The 17,767-nt window shown below is 42.5% G+C and overlaps 1 protein-coding gene and 1 non-coding gene across 3 annotated transcripts in view; one reads left to right on the top strand and one right to left on the bottom strand.

Moving 5' to 3' along the window:
- The first annotated feature begins 236 nt into the window (after positions 1-236).
- Positions 237-365, top strand: Gm26074. The gene has a single exon (XR_003952013.1). It is a non-coding gene; the product is annotated as a small nucleolar RNA SNORA17 (small nucleolar RNA).
- Positions 366-8,065: 7,700 nt separating this feature from the next.
- The window catches only part of Drd3 (dopamine receptor D3), a 71,968-nt gene continuing 62,266 nt past the window's right edge, over positions 8,066-17,767 (bottom strand). The window contains exons 5-8 of one of the 2 annotated variants that reach the window (XM_006521777.3): positions 16,886-17,082; positions 15,714-15,791; positions 12,486-12,828; positions 8,066-11,405 (exon numbers count right to left, since the gene is read on the bottom strand). In XM_006521777.3, coding sequence (XP_006521840.1) covers positions 11,209-11,405; positions 12,486-12,828; positions 15,714-15,791; positions 16,886-17,082 — 815 coding nt within the window. In that variant the 3' untranslated portion in view covers positions 8,066-11,208. The remainder of the gene's footprint in view (positions 11,406-12,485; positions 12,829-15,713; positions 15,792-16,885; positions 17,083-17,767) is intronic. The other variant, NM_007877.2, reaches the window with a different exon arrangement.

The following is a 17,767-nucleotide window of genomic DNA, read 5'->3' as shown; positions in this document are numbered from 1 at the left end:
GGTCAAAAGAGAATATAAGATCCCTTGGAAATGAAGTTCTGGTTGGTTGTAAGCCAGCATTTGAGTATTGAGAAACAAATCTAAGTCCTCTGTAAGAACAAGTGCCTTTATCTGCTGAGCACCTCTCTCCAGCCCCAACAAGGCAGACTTTCAGCTGAGTCCCAGTATCATAAAACTGGAGCTTACATGACTCCAGTATACAATGGTGAACAAATGAAGTGAAAGTTCCCTTTCTATGTGCCTCTTGAGACCTTGCAGATGTGGCTGCTGTATCACATGTGCAGTAGGTGGCACAGAGGGGAGAGGCTATGTCTATGTTCAGTGTTTTGACCTATGAACATCTGAGTGATTAGTAGCCTAAGATTGACTGAGACTACAGTAAGTCTGGCACCAGGGGTCCTGGTCAGGGAACTAGCCTGAGATGATCACCAACCCAGAGCTAGGGCAAGCAGCAAGCTGGAGACTAGAAGAATGCCTTTTGGGAACGTTTGGGGATGTGTTGATGTCTGAGGGCTGTGCAGAACTGGCCCCACCCCTCTCTCAGTGGTCATGAGAGAGCTGGCCCTGGGGGCATGACAGGAGGGAAGCTCTCCCACCCTTAGCCATCTGCAGTACTCAGAAGAGCCGGCTGTACACTGCAGGAGTTGCGAGTGAGCCACTCCTATGGGGTGGCATGAACAAGGGAGAGATACTCTCTTGCTCCTTTATCCCTCACCACCTGTGGTGGGAAATCTGGCCCTGGGGTCATGAGAGCAGGAGGTGGGAAGACCACTCAGGCCCAGATCTAGGGCTTTGAATTGGCCCACCCCATCTATGAACTGCTGGAGTGCATGAAGGACCCAGTCCTACAAATCCAAAATTACAGGATCTCCATAACACAGAACAACAGGATATCCAAGACGAGTTCCGGTGAGTTTCCAGTATTGATGGAGTGACAGAAGCCAGGAGCCTTGTACCAGACCAGCAAGACATTGCAGTGAACATTTATTTGCAGGCAAAGAAGTGTGGACAGAGGTATACTGTGGGACACTCGACAGCTTCCACAGTGAGCTTTGTTTCTCTCTGTTGTGGGGGAGATTGCAAGGGCGGAGGGGGGCCTGAGTGGAGGGGGAGATGAGTGGGGTTGGGGTGCATGATGCGAAATTCACAAAGAACCAACACGGTTTTTGTTTGTTTGTTTTAAAAACCCCATCTACAATGGAGGGAAATTGGACTAAGGCAATAATGAAGCCTACAGGAGCAGACACCAGACACTGTGTCTTCGTGTCTAGCATCCAGGGACCAGGATGTCATGAAGTTGGCTCCGATAGACATGGACAGTCCTACTTCTATGACCCCCCCCCCTACCTGTAAAAGACATGGCCTTTCACCTAGGCTGGCTTCTCTCTGGGTCTACAGTTTTCTTTAGCAAATGCCCTGTGATATTTAGCGTCTCCAAAAATCTTCCAATTTCCATTACAACATAAGCTTTATACTGATAACTTATGTACCACCTTCTCAGGGGGCAGCCCTCGGGGAATTTGAAACTATGTGCTACTTGGCCTCACAAACATTCTAGTCTTTTGAGGGCTCTAATATTATAATATCAGAACCTTATTATTAAGATACAACTTATCCCTGATTATGTCCCTATAGGTCCTATAAACACGTATGGTTAGATTGTTGGTTAGGGCTTAACATGAATTTTGGGGAGACACAGCCGAGTTGCTAGCATATTCCTCTATGGTCTATTCCTCTATTCATTGTTAATTCAGTTTCTACTTCCTGCCCAAGTCAACTAGTTCTGTATTATTTGTCTCTATAGAATTTCCTTTTAGGGTCCATTTTATACAGACAGGATTGTGTAATCCACCTCCTCCCTTCCACTAGAGACAGAAAGCATTGCCTCTGTGCACAGCAGGTAAGCACTCTACCACTGAACCACAGCCCCAACTTTGTTTCCTTTCTCTGTTTTGTTGGTTGGTTGTGGTTTTGAGACCAATTTTTTGCAATGCAGCCAAGGCTATGCTTGAGCTTATTATGTAGTCCAGGCTGTTCTCAAACTCTTGATCTTCTGTCTCAGTCTCCGGAGTGCTGGGATTCCAGGCCTTTGCTACCGAATCGAGTACCTATACACTCTTATATCTTGTTTTTTCTACTTAGTGTAAGTTTGTCATCTTGTTATCTACTTATCTCAGTGCTGTTTGTTTAGAACACTCTTTTACTCATAAGCTGTCTTTGTTTATTGAAATCAAAATCAACCAGGAAGTAGGTATATATATTTTACACACACACACACACACACACACATATATATATGTAAAGATTTTAGACTTTCAGTGGTTTTTTGTTTTCAGTTGACAGATCTGTATGTAAATACCATAGTTGGTAACTTCATTTTTTTATAGTGCCTATACTGAAACCAGGGCCTTGTGCCCACTAGGAGAGTATTTCATGTTCACACAGAGTACATCCTCAGCCTTTGGGTTTTTGAGACAGGATCTTGTTCATCTGAGCTGTCCTCAAACTCACAATCCTCTTGCCTTGGTCTCCCAAGTGCTAGAATCCTACTTCCAGTCACGTAGCACTGGTCCTGCTAGAAACTGTAACTTACAGTAAGTTTTGAAATCAGGGAGTGAGAATTCTCTACCCCTTATCCCCATTTTTGGAAATAATTAATTTCCTTCTGTCTCTATGGATTTACCTATTCTGGATATCTCTTCTTTTTAAAATTTGTTTTGGCTAGTCTGGGTTTTTTGCATTTCTATATAAATTTACAATCTGCTCGTAAGATTTTTTTTTTAAAGAAGAAAAAGTCTCCTGGAATTTTGAAAGAGTTGCATAAGTATATATATATATATCAACTTGTAGGAAATTGTCCTCTCAACATACTGAGCCTTCCAATCTGAGGATATGACAGGTTAAAGGACCCCATCCTTTTTGATTTGTTAATTTTCACAATTAAACGTCTTAATTGATAGAAAACTAGCCATTTTAAAGTGAATAATTCAGTGACATTTGGTAATTTACAATATCATGCAACCGCTCTCTCTCTCTCTCTATGTGGTTCCAGTTTCATTATCATAGGAAGAAATCAGACATGCATGTTGGGAACTACCAATCTAATCTTTATCTCCGTGAATTTATCCATTCTGAATATTTAATAAGACTAAATCGTAATAGATGTGATTTGTGTGTCTGGCTTCTTGCATTAGTGTAATGTGTTTATCCATATTGCATCATGAACCAATATTTTATTCCTTTGTATTGAGAAGATGAAAGTTATTTTGAGACTTGCTAGAGATTATAGACCCTCCTACTAAACTTCCATAGGAAGAGAAACCAACTAGGTCCCTGATGTTGCTGCTTCTAGAGTCTAGTATATGAATAAAGCTTGTAGTGGATGCTGGGATGCGTGCCTCCTAGATCTCATTTGGGGATTTGTTCCTCTAGTTGTTTAGAATGGAATAAAAGCTTTCAACTGAAGAGCGCCCCTGTCTAAATCATGTCCCCTCTTAAGAGGTAGTTGTCCCCAGTGACCAGTCATCTGGGATCAGGAATGGTCTACCTACTTCGTTGTTTCCTGTGGGATTCTTCTCTGTGCGATTCCATCATCCTTTCTGCACTCCCTCTGCTTCCCCCAACCCCTTACACATGTCGATCCCTAAGTCATAGCCTATTAAACGTCTCTATTCTCTATGCAAATTTCCTTTTCAGAATTTTAATATGAGCCCTACAAAGTCAATGCAATTTGAGCTGGGTCATTAAAAATTGAATATTCCAATCATGGGGAATAATGAATCTATGGCACTCTGAACTGATTCAACAACATTTAAAGGATTATAACTTATTGAGGTCTCGTAGTTTAAGAGAAACTAATAAAATAGTTATATTCAAAGGAAATCAACCAGGATAGTAGTTCAAGAGAATGACTCTTGAGTCAGAGGTAGAGGAGTTGAAACATTGAGAATTGTCTTAAATTCACATAAGAAAGATGTGGATCCTAAAGACTGGTTTTAAAAGGAGACAGATTTTGGCTGAGTGATAGCAGGATTTTTTTAAACAATATATTTTTAAAATGTATCATTTTATTTTATGCATTTTGGTGTTTGCCTGTGTGTATGTCTGTGCACAATTTGCAAGCCTGGTACCTGTGGAGGCCAAAAGAGGGTTTCAGATACCCAGGAACTAGAGTTATAGATGGTTCTGAACCTCTGTGTGGATGCTGAGAGTCAAACTTAGGTCCTCTGCATACACATGCTCTTATCTGCTGAGCCATGTCTCCAGACCTGGCGAGATTTTTTTTTTTTTAAAGGACAACTTGTTACACGTCTTGGGAAGTAACGAGCCAGCTCCTTAATACAGATGGATGATCACAGATCAGAAGTGTTCATGAGAGGATTTCTATACTAAGAACTGGGATACCGTTCTTTTTGATTTTCAAATCTCATGATTATAGCTTGTGATAAATTATAAGCTTTTTAAGGGTCTTAATGTAGAGATTTATGGAATCTACTCAACTGAAATGCAAGACTCAGGTTTTTTTTTTATCAGTTTTTTCCCTAAAGGCAAAAAAATAATATCCTCCATCATTTTCAGTCTGTCTAGAGTGGCATGGCAGAGAACAGAATAAATACAGAATATTTTCATGTATCTTCCCCACCAACAATGAGTTTGCTGTTCAATTCTCCCCTTTAAGACACAGAGAAAGCTGGGCAGTGGCACACCTTTAACCCCAGCATTTGGGAAGCAGAGGCAGGCAGATTTCTGAGTTTGAGGTCAGCCTGGTCTACAGAGTGAGTTCCAGGACAGCCAGGGCTACACAGAGAAACCCTGTCTCGAAAAACAAAACAAAACAAAACAAAACAAAACAAAACAAACAAAACAAAACAAAACAAAACAAAACGACACAGAGAAGCAAATGCTTGATTTTTGAATTAGCTTTTGCTTTTATTAATAAGCATGTTTACAGGTTTTAGGGGCTCAGCAGATAGTTTATAACCTTCTACAAATAGCTTAAGTTTGTATTATTTATTATAGCCTTAGGAACTCAGGCTGAACACTTCTACTAAAAATAAAGTTGAACTCCAGAAATTTTAGAGTTCACCCAGACCGTGGAGGGACTCTCTGCCAGGGATGAAATCCAACCTCTCACACTAAGGACGATAAGACTTTCACACCTATACCCACATTTACCCATATCCCAAGTCTCCTTCCTTCTGGACAACTCTCACCATCTTTTATGGGCTGACTTGTATTTCACAAACAGCAAAGCTAACGTCCTAAACTCTGGGACCTGTAAATGATTTGATTTCCAAGCAGAGTCTTTGCAGATGTAAGCAAGTTAAGATAAGGTCATAGTGGGTGAAGACAGCCCTAATCCAGTGATTTATAAAAGGAAAATTTAGACCCAGACACAACGCTCTAAGAAGTTGAAGGTGGAAACTTACGTTGCCAAAGCTAAGGAGGAAGCCGAGGGGATTGGCAGTGACTAGACTAGGATGAAGTCAAGAATGTACTTCCCTTGGAGTCTTCAGAGAAAGCACAGCCCCGCAAGCACTGTGACTAAATAATTCTGGCCTCTGGAACCATGAGTGAATACAGCTGATACTGTTTTAAATTGTACAGCACGGAGATCCCTTGTTATAGCAGCCCTGAACATTAGTGTCCCATAACCAAGGCACTTCTGCCAGGCCAGAAGAGAAGTTGGGTTGGCAGAATTGAGCATCATGAGGGACACAGCCAGGCCATTTTGAAGAATATGTGTTCTCCTCATCTTCAGATGCCTGGTGCCTGATCTTAGATATATACCAACCTTAAAAACTGTGTTATATCAGGTATATATTATTCAGGCTGCAGTCTTTCGCTATAGCAACGTGCACAGACAAAGAAAACTACTAGCTAGTGATTTTTATCTACTTCTTCAAATAGTCTCATTAGAAAGACCAGGACTTTAGGTCTCCACTTTTCTCATGAGCAAAGTGATACTCAGAAGAGGCTATATCACTTGCCCAAAGTCACTTGTCTTCGAGAGCACTAGATCTGCAGCCCTTGACTCACGTCTGAACCCTGTGTTTCCCATAAGGTGGTTAGAGCCAATATGGAGTGATCCCTGCTTTTGCCTGAGGGTGTGGTCATCCTTAGAAGTCTGCAGCATCTCCTCCCAGGAACCAGATCGATACAAAGCAGAAGCTTGTTGCACTATGGTAGAGACAGATGATTAATTGAGGTGAGGGTATTGGAACAAGTGGGCCCGGGTTTGTGCTTGTCCTGGACTCTCGGGTTCTGCCTCTGTCAGCCATGTAGCACAGAGATGAGCTGACAATGGCATCACCTGCGCTGAGTCTTTGTGTCAGGAGGTAGTCATGGCAACTCACTTGCTTCCTCAGCTGATGAGTAGACAATTAGGTAGAATGGAGGAATCAAGTTAATTGCCTGTCATCTCTTCTCTGCTCCCTGTGTATTGATTCAAATTAAGCTTTCCCAGCCTTCTAATGTCAGGAGATACCAAATGAGAAGCACAGACCTGAGAGTCAGGATCTCTAGCAAATAACTATTGCAAATGACACTCTTAACCTTCATACCTCTCTGGGTGTTTCTGACCCAAGCATTCACAACAACAAACCTCTTTGAGTGACCTCCCTTGATTTCTGATCCAAAGACTCCAAACTTCCTAGTGGTAACCCTTTCTGATATCAAGTCCATTCAACTGGGAAGTCCTTCTTCTTCAGTAAAGATAAAAGAATTCAGATTAGAGCCTGCATTTGTTGAAACCAGAACAGCACAGAGAAAATAGGTACATAAATCAGCAGTGGACACTCCACAGTATGTGCAGCACACATGGGAGTCTGGGGGTCCAAGACCTAGAAGTACTATGTAACAAGTGGCCCATTAGATCACTGCCAGATCTAGAACAACATGAGATCTTGAGAAATGAAGTCCCTCCCTGCCCATCCCATCCCTATAGCTTCATTGCAATGGTCAGATGTAATTTTTTTTGCAGTTGTTTCCATAATCTTTGCTTGTTCTGATAATTGTGTTCCCCAGCGACTACTCTGTCTGAAATATCTTTTCTACGTTTGAATATCATCTCAACTCTGATTGTATTTGTCTAGGAAGTTATCTCAAAACTAAAGTTGGGTTTGCCAAACACCTAGAATTCTGTGAATTTTAAACTAGGCATCAAGCAGGTAGTCACTACATATGTAAGTTATTTCCTTATTGGCCTATAAGACTTCTTAAGGAAGGTGGGGCAATGACTATGTCTTCCTGGACAGTGCCTTTTGGTATCTAGTGCAGTGCCTGACTCACGAGAAGGTGATACACAAGTATTTATTGAATAAATGGTTGATTTAAGAAAATGGGTAATGAAGTATTGGCGATGGTGCTTTAGAAGAGGCAAGTGTTTATTTGAATGAGTTGAGTGTTGATTGGAATACACTAAGATTCCTGTGCCACTTACAGTTTACTCAAATAGTGGGGAAGTATGATATTCCTTTGGATTCTGGAAGAGTCTTTCCCAATAATTATGCCCTTATTCATTCAGGCCAACATCTCTTCTGAGATTTGCGGTCATGTTGGCAATGAAAATAATGAGCCCTTACAGAGACTAAAGCAGCAGTCACTGAGCCTGCATGAGTTTGAGCTACATCCTTAGCATATATGTTACGGTACTGTAGTTTGCTGTTCTTGTGGGACTCCTAATAGTGGGAGCAGGGGCTGTTTCTGACCCTTTCACTTGCTTTGGGGACCCTTCCCCTTCTACTGGGTTGCTCTGTCCAGCCTTGATATGAGGGTATGTGACTAATGTTATTGTATCGTGTTATGCTATGTTCAGTTAATGTCCCTCGGAAGCCAGCTCTTTTCTGAAAGGAAACCGAGGAGTGAATCTGGGTATCGAGGGGAGGGGAGGACTTGGAAGAGTGGAGGAAGGAGAAGCTACAGTTGGAATGCATTACATGAGAGGAGAAAAGAAAGAAAGAAAGAAAGAAAGAGAGAGAGAGAGAGAGAGAGAGAGAGAGAGAGAGAAAGAAAGAAAGAAAGAAAGAAAGAAAGAAAGAAAGACAGACAGACAGACAGGAAGGGAGGGAGGGAAGGATGGAGAGAGAGAAGACAGACAATCAGGCAGACAAACAGAGAGATAGAGAGAATAATAAGCCCCAAGTTTGAAAGTGCTAGATCATGGTGGAAACTAGAGAGGTAGAAGAGATAGCATGGAGGGTCTTGGGATAAAGAGATTGCAGTGGGAATTTTGGAGACATGTTTGTGATTTCTCTTGGAAGTTCTTGGGCCAGAAAAAAATTCTGGGAAGTAGACATTGTACAGACTAAGATACATTGTGGAGCCAATAGGTGCGTTATAGGTGATAAACAGGTGTTTAATGGTAGAAGTGACAATGTGACCTTACAGTAAATCTATATGGAGTTAAAAGTCTTTGCGAGTTCTTGGGGGGAATGTGTCAAAGAAGAGTGAGCAGTGAGGTAGGATTCAGTACAGCTGGTGGCTTTTACCTAACTGGGGGCCATAATTCTGAGCCTTACTTAGTTCTCTTTTATATAAGTGAAGGAGAAGGCAGAACCAATCACTCTCTGGGGACTGTGGATTTCCTATGCTACTGCTTAGGACTAGAACATGGCAGGAGAATGAGACCAATATCTTAGGCTGGATACCGAGCAGTTTAGGCACTCGAGTACATGCTCTAAACTCCCACCAGAAGCTTATAGTCTACCAGAGCAATTCGTGAGCAATGTGCTTCTCTGCTTGTTGTCTATTTAAATAAAAAAAAAAAGGATTCATAGTGTTTAGTAGCCCCAAACCAGCTTTGAGATGACTTCATGACAAATCCTTTCAGAGTTGAGAAGTAAATTTAAAAGGTAGGAAAGTTACTCAGACATAGTAGATGATTCACAGAGTAGGGTTAGATTCATTCTAGGATCTCCACTCTATCTTTTTCTTTCTACCTTCCTCTGCCTCTCCTTTTTTGTCAGGAAGCCGTGAATCAACATGGGTGTCAGATGTTGTACATCCAAATCCACTTATTGACAATGCTTGACCTGCAGACAAATGTTTAACCTCCTTCTGTCTCAGTTTCTCCATCTTTTAAATGATGCCATTTAGCTAAGGTTATTATAAAGGTTGGTTCACTTAATACCAAGAAAAGATACAAAGGGGTCTGAGGGATAGCACAGTGATTAAGAGCACTTGCTCCTCTTTGAGAGGTCCTGGGTTCAATTCCCAGTTCCAACATGGCAGCTCCATTTCCAGATGATCCAGGGACCTCTTCTGACCTTGCAGACACCAGGCATGGATGTGATACACATACATACATGCAGGGAAAACTCTGATACACATAAAATGAAATGAAATGAAAATTATCTGCTGTCAGTCTTCTTCACAAAGGTACTGATACCAATGCTTAGATTTCTGCCTCTAGAATTCTGATTTTTTTTTTTTTACATAGAATTCTGTAGTATCTTACCCAATAGGCTCTTCTGTTTTTATTTGTTTTGCATGGAGGAAACCTAGAAATCACAAACCTTTACTTTTACAGATTTAACTGTTCAGGATTCAGCTTTGCTTGTAGCATAAACCTATCATTCCATATGACACTAAGTATAAGAGTCGGTGGGCAGAGAGGATTCGGGTTTTCACACTGTGTTACAATACCAGTTATTATAGATAATAACACTTTTAAGTGCTCGAATCAAAGCATCCAGGACTATCAGACAACTGACTCATTAGGATCAGGGGAATAAAGATGGGGAGGGGGAAGCCTTGGATTCTTTGGAAACTTCTTGGGCTCTTTAAAGTTTTAACAGCGCGGTAGCCACTATCTGTCATGCTAGCTACTAATGCTCTTAAAGGTAAATTTATTGAAGTTCAGACTGACAGCTTTTCATAAATTATCCATAAATTTGATCTTGATTCTGCAATCAATAAAAAGCAGCATTTTTAGGTGAGAAGGTAAATGATGTGAGCTCCTTCTAAATGCTACTTTGATTGGCATTTACAAATTATTTCTGGTGCAGTTTTTTTTTCCCCTTGAGACACCACACCCGGCTTTTGCTACACAGTTGTTAGAGGGTTAATGTTTAAGATCTGACTAGGATGCTATAAACTCTATCCATGTGATGGTTTGGAAAGCCATCCTCCCCACCCCCCAACCCCCCACCCCCGCTCCTCTGAGTACTCTCAGTACTGAGGTCCTCTGAAAGTCTAGGCAAATCACTACCACCCACACGGGCAAAAGCAAGGGGAGACTGACATCTTTGAGGACAGCAGCTGCAGAGACTGGGGGGAAAGTAACACTTGGCGGGGATCAGGGTCTGAAAGTTTTGGGTCTCTGTCAAGCAGATGGAAGTTCCTGGCTAGGAAAACAGTCAGATGATAGATAGCACATGGAAGGCACTCTCTGAACCACAAAGTCCAGCCATGGCACTGCAGAGGAAATCAATTTACCTTCTTCACTTAAATGACTTGTCTAGAATGATTCTAAAAACCAAGACACCAGAATTGTCTTGATAAAGTCAGGGACTTAAAGCAGAGGGCCTTCGTAGCCAGAGCTAACATGTAGGGTAAGTAAGAGTAGAAACAAAGCCCCAAGTCCCACTGTGGGACAGTGTCCACTCTGGGGTGAGAATTTCCCTCATCAAATGCAGCCAATTCTATTCCACAGATATATATTTGGGATATATAAACATTGGCCTTGCCTTTCATATTTTAGGACACAGTGAAAGAAAACAAGCAAATGGGCCCCATGGATGCTTAAGGTTAGCTGTGCTGACAGTTAATTACAGGCCTGAACGAAGAGGAACTTAGTGTTCTACAAGACGGCTTCCTGACTGTGACTTCAAGGACCCCTGGCAGGCTGAGACTGCTGAGACCTGCTCATTTTTCCTTCACTACACTGCATCGTGTCTCCGATGACAATTCTCTGTGTGTGTCCCACATATTATTATTATTTTTTAAAATCAACTTCTCTCTGAATTATTGCCTAGCACTTAGCAATTTGAAGACTGGCAGGAAAGAGCCAGATGTAAGCTGGGGAGGTAGTATATCTCTATCGTGGAGTAAACAGCTTCTTATTCCTAACCCGGGTTATCCTGCTTCACGAATCTTCTTCATACCACGGGTGCCAGAGGCCAGGGCAGTCATTCCAACCAGACCCTCCTGGGGGTCCAAACTGCCTGGCATCTTGAAGTGGGTAAAGGGAATGTCTCTTCTCCTCCTTCAGCAGGATAGAATCTTGAGGAAGGCTTTGCGGAACTCTATGTTGAAGGTGGTGTAGATCACAGGGTTCAGGGCACTGTTCACGTAGCCAAGCCATGTCGTGGCTCTGTAAAGCTCTGGGGACACGTGGCATGCCTGACAGTGGGTATTAAGAACGTGAGTCAAGAAGAAGGGCAGCCAACAGACAATGAAGGCCCCTGGGTTGCAAAGAAAGAGAGAAGCTGTATAAGGAGTTTGCTAGTAAGCAACATGAAAAGCAATCTCTCCCCCCCCCCCCACTGGGCACTTTGCTGGGAGTTTTCCATGCTGCTTTCTTTCTGTTTGCTTAGCATTGCTTTCGCTCAGTGATTGGCCTTGTCTTTCATTGGTATTACCCATTTAATTTTTTACAACAACTCTACAAAGTAGGTATGATTAGACACACATGTGTCTCTGAAGTGGACCCCATTCTGATGTCTTTCATCCACTTCAGGCCTTTGTTGCTAGATGAACTTTCTAGTTTGACCTTTAGGAATTTCTTGGCCAATCCTTTTTTTCCCCCCTTTGCATTAAATCAGATATTTGTTCAGTGCCTTCCTGTGCAGGGAGATAAAGATGCCAAAACCCTTAAAGACCTGATCAATCGAGCCCCTGTGCTTGGAAGTCTGAGTCTGAGGATATGGAGTCTCCTCAGTGACACTGGTCATGATGAAATCACCCTCACTAATGTTTGTTACATCTGTGATTCATCAACCTTTAATTAATTAGGTGTTAGAATTTAGATTCTCTACTGTGAAACTTAAAATTGGCCACATACAACAGTGGAGAACTCGGTAAATACAGGATCATAGAAAGAGAAGAACCACCCACTACTTAAAGACAGCCACTTTTTGACACCTTGATGAATGTGTTTTGTCCTTCTTTTCCTGTATTTAAATGATCTGGGCAGTATCACATCATAGGACAGTAGAGTTTTGCCATCCTATTTTCTCCCTTGTATTTTAAAGTAAGTAAATACTTATTAAATACCTAATGTGTGCCACACGCTTTTGTTCAATCATTATCATTTATACACTATAATTCACTATGATAGCCCAAATTAAGTGGCTTCATAAATTCATTGAGTTTTTTGAGTCTCCATAAGCGTTAATATTCATACAGAAACCCTTTCAGTTATATTATAGAAATTTTATAGTTCAATTGCCAATGTTCTTTAAAGGTGGCTATAATAACCCAAATTGCAGCACCCAGCTTCAACTAACCACCGAACCCAACCCAAACTAGCAACTCAGACTTACCGAGCACAATGACCACCATCTGGGTGGCCTTCTTCTCTCGAAGTGGTACTCCCCGAGGCTGTAGGGGCCCCAGCTTCAGGGATGTGGATAACCTGCCATTGCTGAGTTTTCGAACCTCTAAGCTGAGCTTGGGTGCCATGGTGGGGCTTAAGGAGTTCCGAGTCCTCTCCACTTGGCTCATCCCTCCCCCTCCTTCGAAGTTTGGATGCCTCAAGGCAGTGTCTTGGCAGATGCTGTAGTAGCGTTTCAGCTCTCCATGTGTCTGGCCAGGAGAGAGGGGCTGTAGATGTGACAAGAGAGGGTCCTGGCATTTCTGGGGATATGGTTTGTCTTCTATGTGCTCCTGAAAGGGGAAGACAATGAAAAGAGAAGGGAGGAAACCCTAGTGTACACCCTACAGGGGGAGTGGTGGGACCACAGAGAGTTACGGAAATTGGCTTCTGACTTTACAACTGAAAACAGGCTACCCCAGAGAACATTCCATCATTGCAGCAACCCGGGGGGAAGGCACCCAAGCACTGTAGTCTGGCCTTTCTGAGTTAGAAAGACCTGGGTATAGCAATTAACACATTAATCTGGGAGACGTGGTAGGCAAAATCTGGAGTATGGAAAACCCTACAAGGCTTCAAGTTTTTTGTTTTTGTTTTTTAAATTTTCTTTTTTTTTGCATTTTTTATTGGATATTTCATTTATTTACAGTTCAAATGTTATTCCCTTTCCTGGTTTCCCCTCCGGAAACCCCCCTATCCCATCCCCCACCTTCCCCTGCTTCTATGAGGGTGTTCCACCACCCCATCCACCTACTCCCATCTCTCTGCCCTGGCATTCCCCTACACTGGGGTATCAAGACTTCACAGGACCAAGGGTCTCTCCTCCCATTGATGTCCAACAAGGCGATCCTCTGCTACACATGAGGCTGGAGCCATGGGTCCCTCCATGTGTACTCTTTGGTTGGTGGTTTAGTCCCTGGGAGCATGGGGGTGGGGTAGGGTGGGGGGAAGACTGGGGTTTTTTTTTTGTTTGTTTGTTTGTTTGTTTTTTTGATACTGTTGTTCTTCCTATGGGGCTGCAAACACCTTCAGCTCCTTCAGTCCTTTCTCTAACTCCTCCTTTGGGGACCCCATGCTCAGGCTTCAAGTTCTTAAACAAATAAGTTATAGTTACAACCACTTATGAGATGTAAAGGTATGAGCCTTGGATACTTGGTATTTTATTCTTGAGAGAGTATATGTGTTTTGTTAATGGGAGCACATATGAAATAGCGCTCTCATTAACAAAGATTAATCACAAATAGATAACTACTGAAGATAGCTGAGGGCAACTCTGCGTTTGTTTTGTCTCTTCATTTTGTTTTAAAGATTTATTTATTTTATTTATATGAGTACACTATAGCTATCACCAGAAGAGGACCTCAGATCCCATTATAGATGGTTGTGAGTCACCATGTGGTTGCTAGGAATTGAACTCAGAACCTCTGGAAGAGCAGTCAATACTCTTAACCACTGAGCCATCTTTCTAGCCCCCTTGTCTCTTCATTAAAAAAGTTAACTCAATTCTTCTTTGTTTTAAGACTGGGTGTCATGTAGCTTAGGCTGGCCTTGAATTTGCCAGGAGGTTTCTAATTCTTCTGCTTCTACCTCCCAAATACCTGGGGTCCTAGGCATCTGCCACATTTTTCAGTTTTGAAATTTTGAATATCAATGTTTAAAGGAAGGAAAAAAGAAAGAAAACAAACTAAAAATTGCACCATAACTTTCTTAGACAGTAGATGTTATCTTTCAAGAAGTTAACTAACTGTCTTATACTTCCATTGTAAGATAGAAAACAAACTAGGAAAAATAGAATGTATTTTTGCCTGGGGAATGGGCTTGATAAGTGTGTGTTTAACATTTGAGCTTTTCATATTTGAAAGATTAGATACATGTGTCCATCTTGAATAGGAAGTAGGATTCTGTAACTCCTACCACTGTAGTCATAAAAGCCAGCTATTTCTTCTTTATCCTTCCGCTGCCCTACTATCTAGGTTAGCTAGAAACTTTAGTACCTGAACCAAGCCCAGACAGGGAAGATTCACAATGTGAGCCTTTGGGTTGGAGACATCAGAACTGTTGGGTTTTGTTCTGATGTGATTTCCTAATAATTAATATGAGTACATTATGTTATTCCAATCTACAGCCAAGATAATGTTCATGATTAAGGTGGCATCCATTATCTTAAAAAAATCACAATATTTAACTTCTAGCCTGTTTTAGTTGGGGTTGGAGATTAGTTGGGAGTGCCTATGGAACAGGAGAATACCCTGCTTCCATGACACTAATGTGAATATCTGTCCTATGAGAAGAGAGTGGTTCTTTCAAGATCCCATGCTACCTCCATAGCTGATGTGTGAACACTGATTCCTCTGTGGCTGGATGGCTGGTAGAAAGACTTTTACCCACAGATGACAGAACCTCATTCTCCACACTCCTGGAGATACAACCTCACCACTCACCCATCCCTCCCGGGAAGTCAGCACCTCTCCTTTTTAGCCTTGGCATCTCCTCAGACCATGGATCTGCCATGTTCATTTTAAACATGTTATCTACCTGTTACCTCATTCATATCAAGAGTCTCTAATTGCTACATCAGGATCATGTACAGAGCTGTTAATTAATTACAGAGACTGGGACAAGACTCAACTCTTCATCATTATCAGTGTTTCAAGTTTAATTCCTGATGTGAGCACTGGAAGAGGAACCCTGCTCTTGCATCTGACATCTCTAGCTTCTTTTCTGCACTCTGCTAGCTAGGTATGCCAAGGTCTGGGCTGAGTTAGAAAGGCAAGGTGTAGCGTGACCGTGAAATTGTCATAGTTTCGTACACCATCAGTAATGATCAGAACGCTTGGATGTTTTATTTCTCTGCCTCTTCCCATATGTCCATTTCATTGATATCTTTTCTCCATCTACTGCAGGTGGCTCTAGATGGCATCCTCACACCACATCTGAAAGCCATTTACTCCAGTCATTGAGATCTATCCTACTAGTCCTATGATTTTTGCGTGTCCTTGTTTGAAACCTATTCTGAGACTTTACTCACGAAGACTCTGGAATCTTGGCATATATTACAAATAGATGTGTGGGATCAGTGAGGAATTCTGCTTTGTGGTAGGAGTGAAATCAAGACAAATCAGCGTCTTAGGGAATGATGTCTCATTCTTTCCCTATGATCCAAGTCACACCCACTTACCATTTGTCCCGTGGCATCTGACAGAAACCTGGCCCTTATTGAAAACTGCCGAATGGGATGCAGCCGCAGACAGGAAGACTGGGAAAGGTTGAAGGAGAGACAATCAGTTGTGGGATAATCTCTACAAAATTGAACTATGTCATATGTAATTATGTAGCAAGGCAGTTCTTGGAATGCAATTTATTCGTGTCCTAAGCCTCAGGTCATGATCTCCTATTTCATGACTTTTGTCTTTTTCTAGGCAGGTCTTAGAACTTTGACTTTGAGAGTTTGATCTACACAGGTCATCAGCTATTAAGCTAGACACCCAAACTGGTTCTGTCTTAAGACTAAACTCAGTTCTTTCTCAGCCCAGACAGCCCTTTCCTGAGGCTTAGCCATTTTTCTTAACCTCTATTACATTTAATATTTGGTTACTCCATTGCTTTCACTTCACATTTGGAAAACATCCCAATTGGTACAGAGTTTTTCATTGTTCTTTTTTTTTTTTTTTTTTGAGGTGTGTGTGTGGGGTGGTGGTGGAAGTGAGATTTATTTTCATATCCAATTTCCAAGCTCCTTGAAGACAGTGGCATTATAATATAATGGTCCTTTTGCTAGTTGGTTGGAAGTGATTTGGTATTCATGGCAGGGAAGCCACCTCATGGCAGGCAGCAATGTGAGCAAAATCTAAAGTTCAAGGAGCTGTAAGATCAGTGTGAGGCTCCAAACTTCCTTTGTAGAGCCTAGAAAAAGCCATCCCCCAAACTGGTCAGTACCTTGACCCAGGGGCAGATCAGGAAGTCAGGCGAGGGTGGATGATTCTTGGAATGAGTGGTTTAAGGGCAGAAAGCACTACAAGGTACAACAGTCACCGTGAAATGCTACCCTGACCCCTATCCCAGTTCAATAAAATCAGACCTTGTGGGACATCTGAACTGTAGCGGGTGGAAGGCGCTAAAGAGAGGTAGAGCAATTTAGAAAGTGTGCTATCAGCTTACCAAGAAAGGTGAGATCTTGGGAGAGCCAGTACATTCTCAATATTGCATTTCCTATCCTATAAGGCCAGATGGGTAGAAGGGGATGCGATGACATCTGTCTCCTAAGTGTGGATGCTGGCACCATGCTCACAGTTGGTCACATGGAGGCTGAGGGCTGCTGTGCCTTCCCCTTAGCTCCTGCCGGGTGCATACCTGCTGAGGGAAGCCAGGTCTGATGCTGATACACTGGCTGTTCTGTCGAGTGAGGATCCGTTTTCTTCGCCTTTGCCTCAGGACCATGTAGATCCTGGCATAGACCAGGACAGTCACCCCAAAGGGAACATAGAAGGACACCACCGAAGAGTAAATGACAAAATCAGGGTTGGAGATGGAGCAGATGCTGGGATCCCCTGTGGGTTGGAGAAGGGGAGAAGGTAATACAATTATCCTCAGTGTGGAGCATTGAGCATGAGTCTATATAACATGATATGGGGCGTGTGAATGGGAATGTTTGGTCTCAGGCACCTATGTTGTCAGTGCCCTGAAGGAAGCAAGCTAATCCATCTTCGTACTTCTTGCAGTTGACTTCAAAACAAAAGTTTACCAACAATTATATTCCAGACACTGATCTGAACAGAGGCTGTGAAGATGAATAGGACAGTATCTGCCCTTGAAGAAGCCAGCAGTCTAGCTAGACAGATGCTCTCTTCCATGCAAATGGTCAGTTGTAATTTAAATGTAGCCTGGGAAGCTTGGGGGCGGGGGGGGGGGGGGGGGGAGGAGCAGAGGCTTCTGAGATGATGCCACACCCAGGAAAGCATCTGCTGGTGTGGAGGCATGAGCAGATGACTGAATGCCGTGACAGAAAAAGGCCTCTTTTGGATCCAGAGTGTGGATTCAAGGTGTGGCGGGTGGTAGAGGAACAAAAGACGAGTGTTTGGTTTTCCAGGGACTCCTCGCACTGGGTAGGATGGAAAGAGAGACTGGAAGGAGAATGTGAATTCAAAAGGCTCCTTGTCCTCTGGGCTGTAGAGATGGCTCAGTGGTTACAAGTAATTGCTGCTCTTGAAAAGGACTCTGGCTCATTTTTGGCAC

The sequence above is a fragment of the Mus musculus genome, chromosome 16 (genome assembly GCF_000001635.26).
Source record: "Mus musculus strain C57BL/6J chromosome 16, GRCm38.p6 C57BL/6J".
Lineage (NCBI taxonomy): Eukaryota > Metazoa > Chordata > Mammalia > Rodentia > Muridae > Mus > Mus musculus.
Note: the sequence above shows the minus strand (reverse complement) of the source record. Positions and strands in the feature narration are given on the sequence as shown.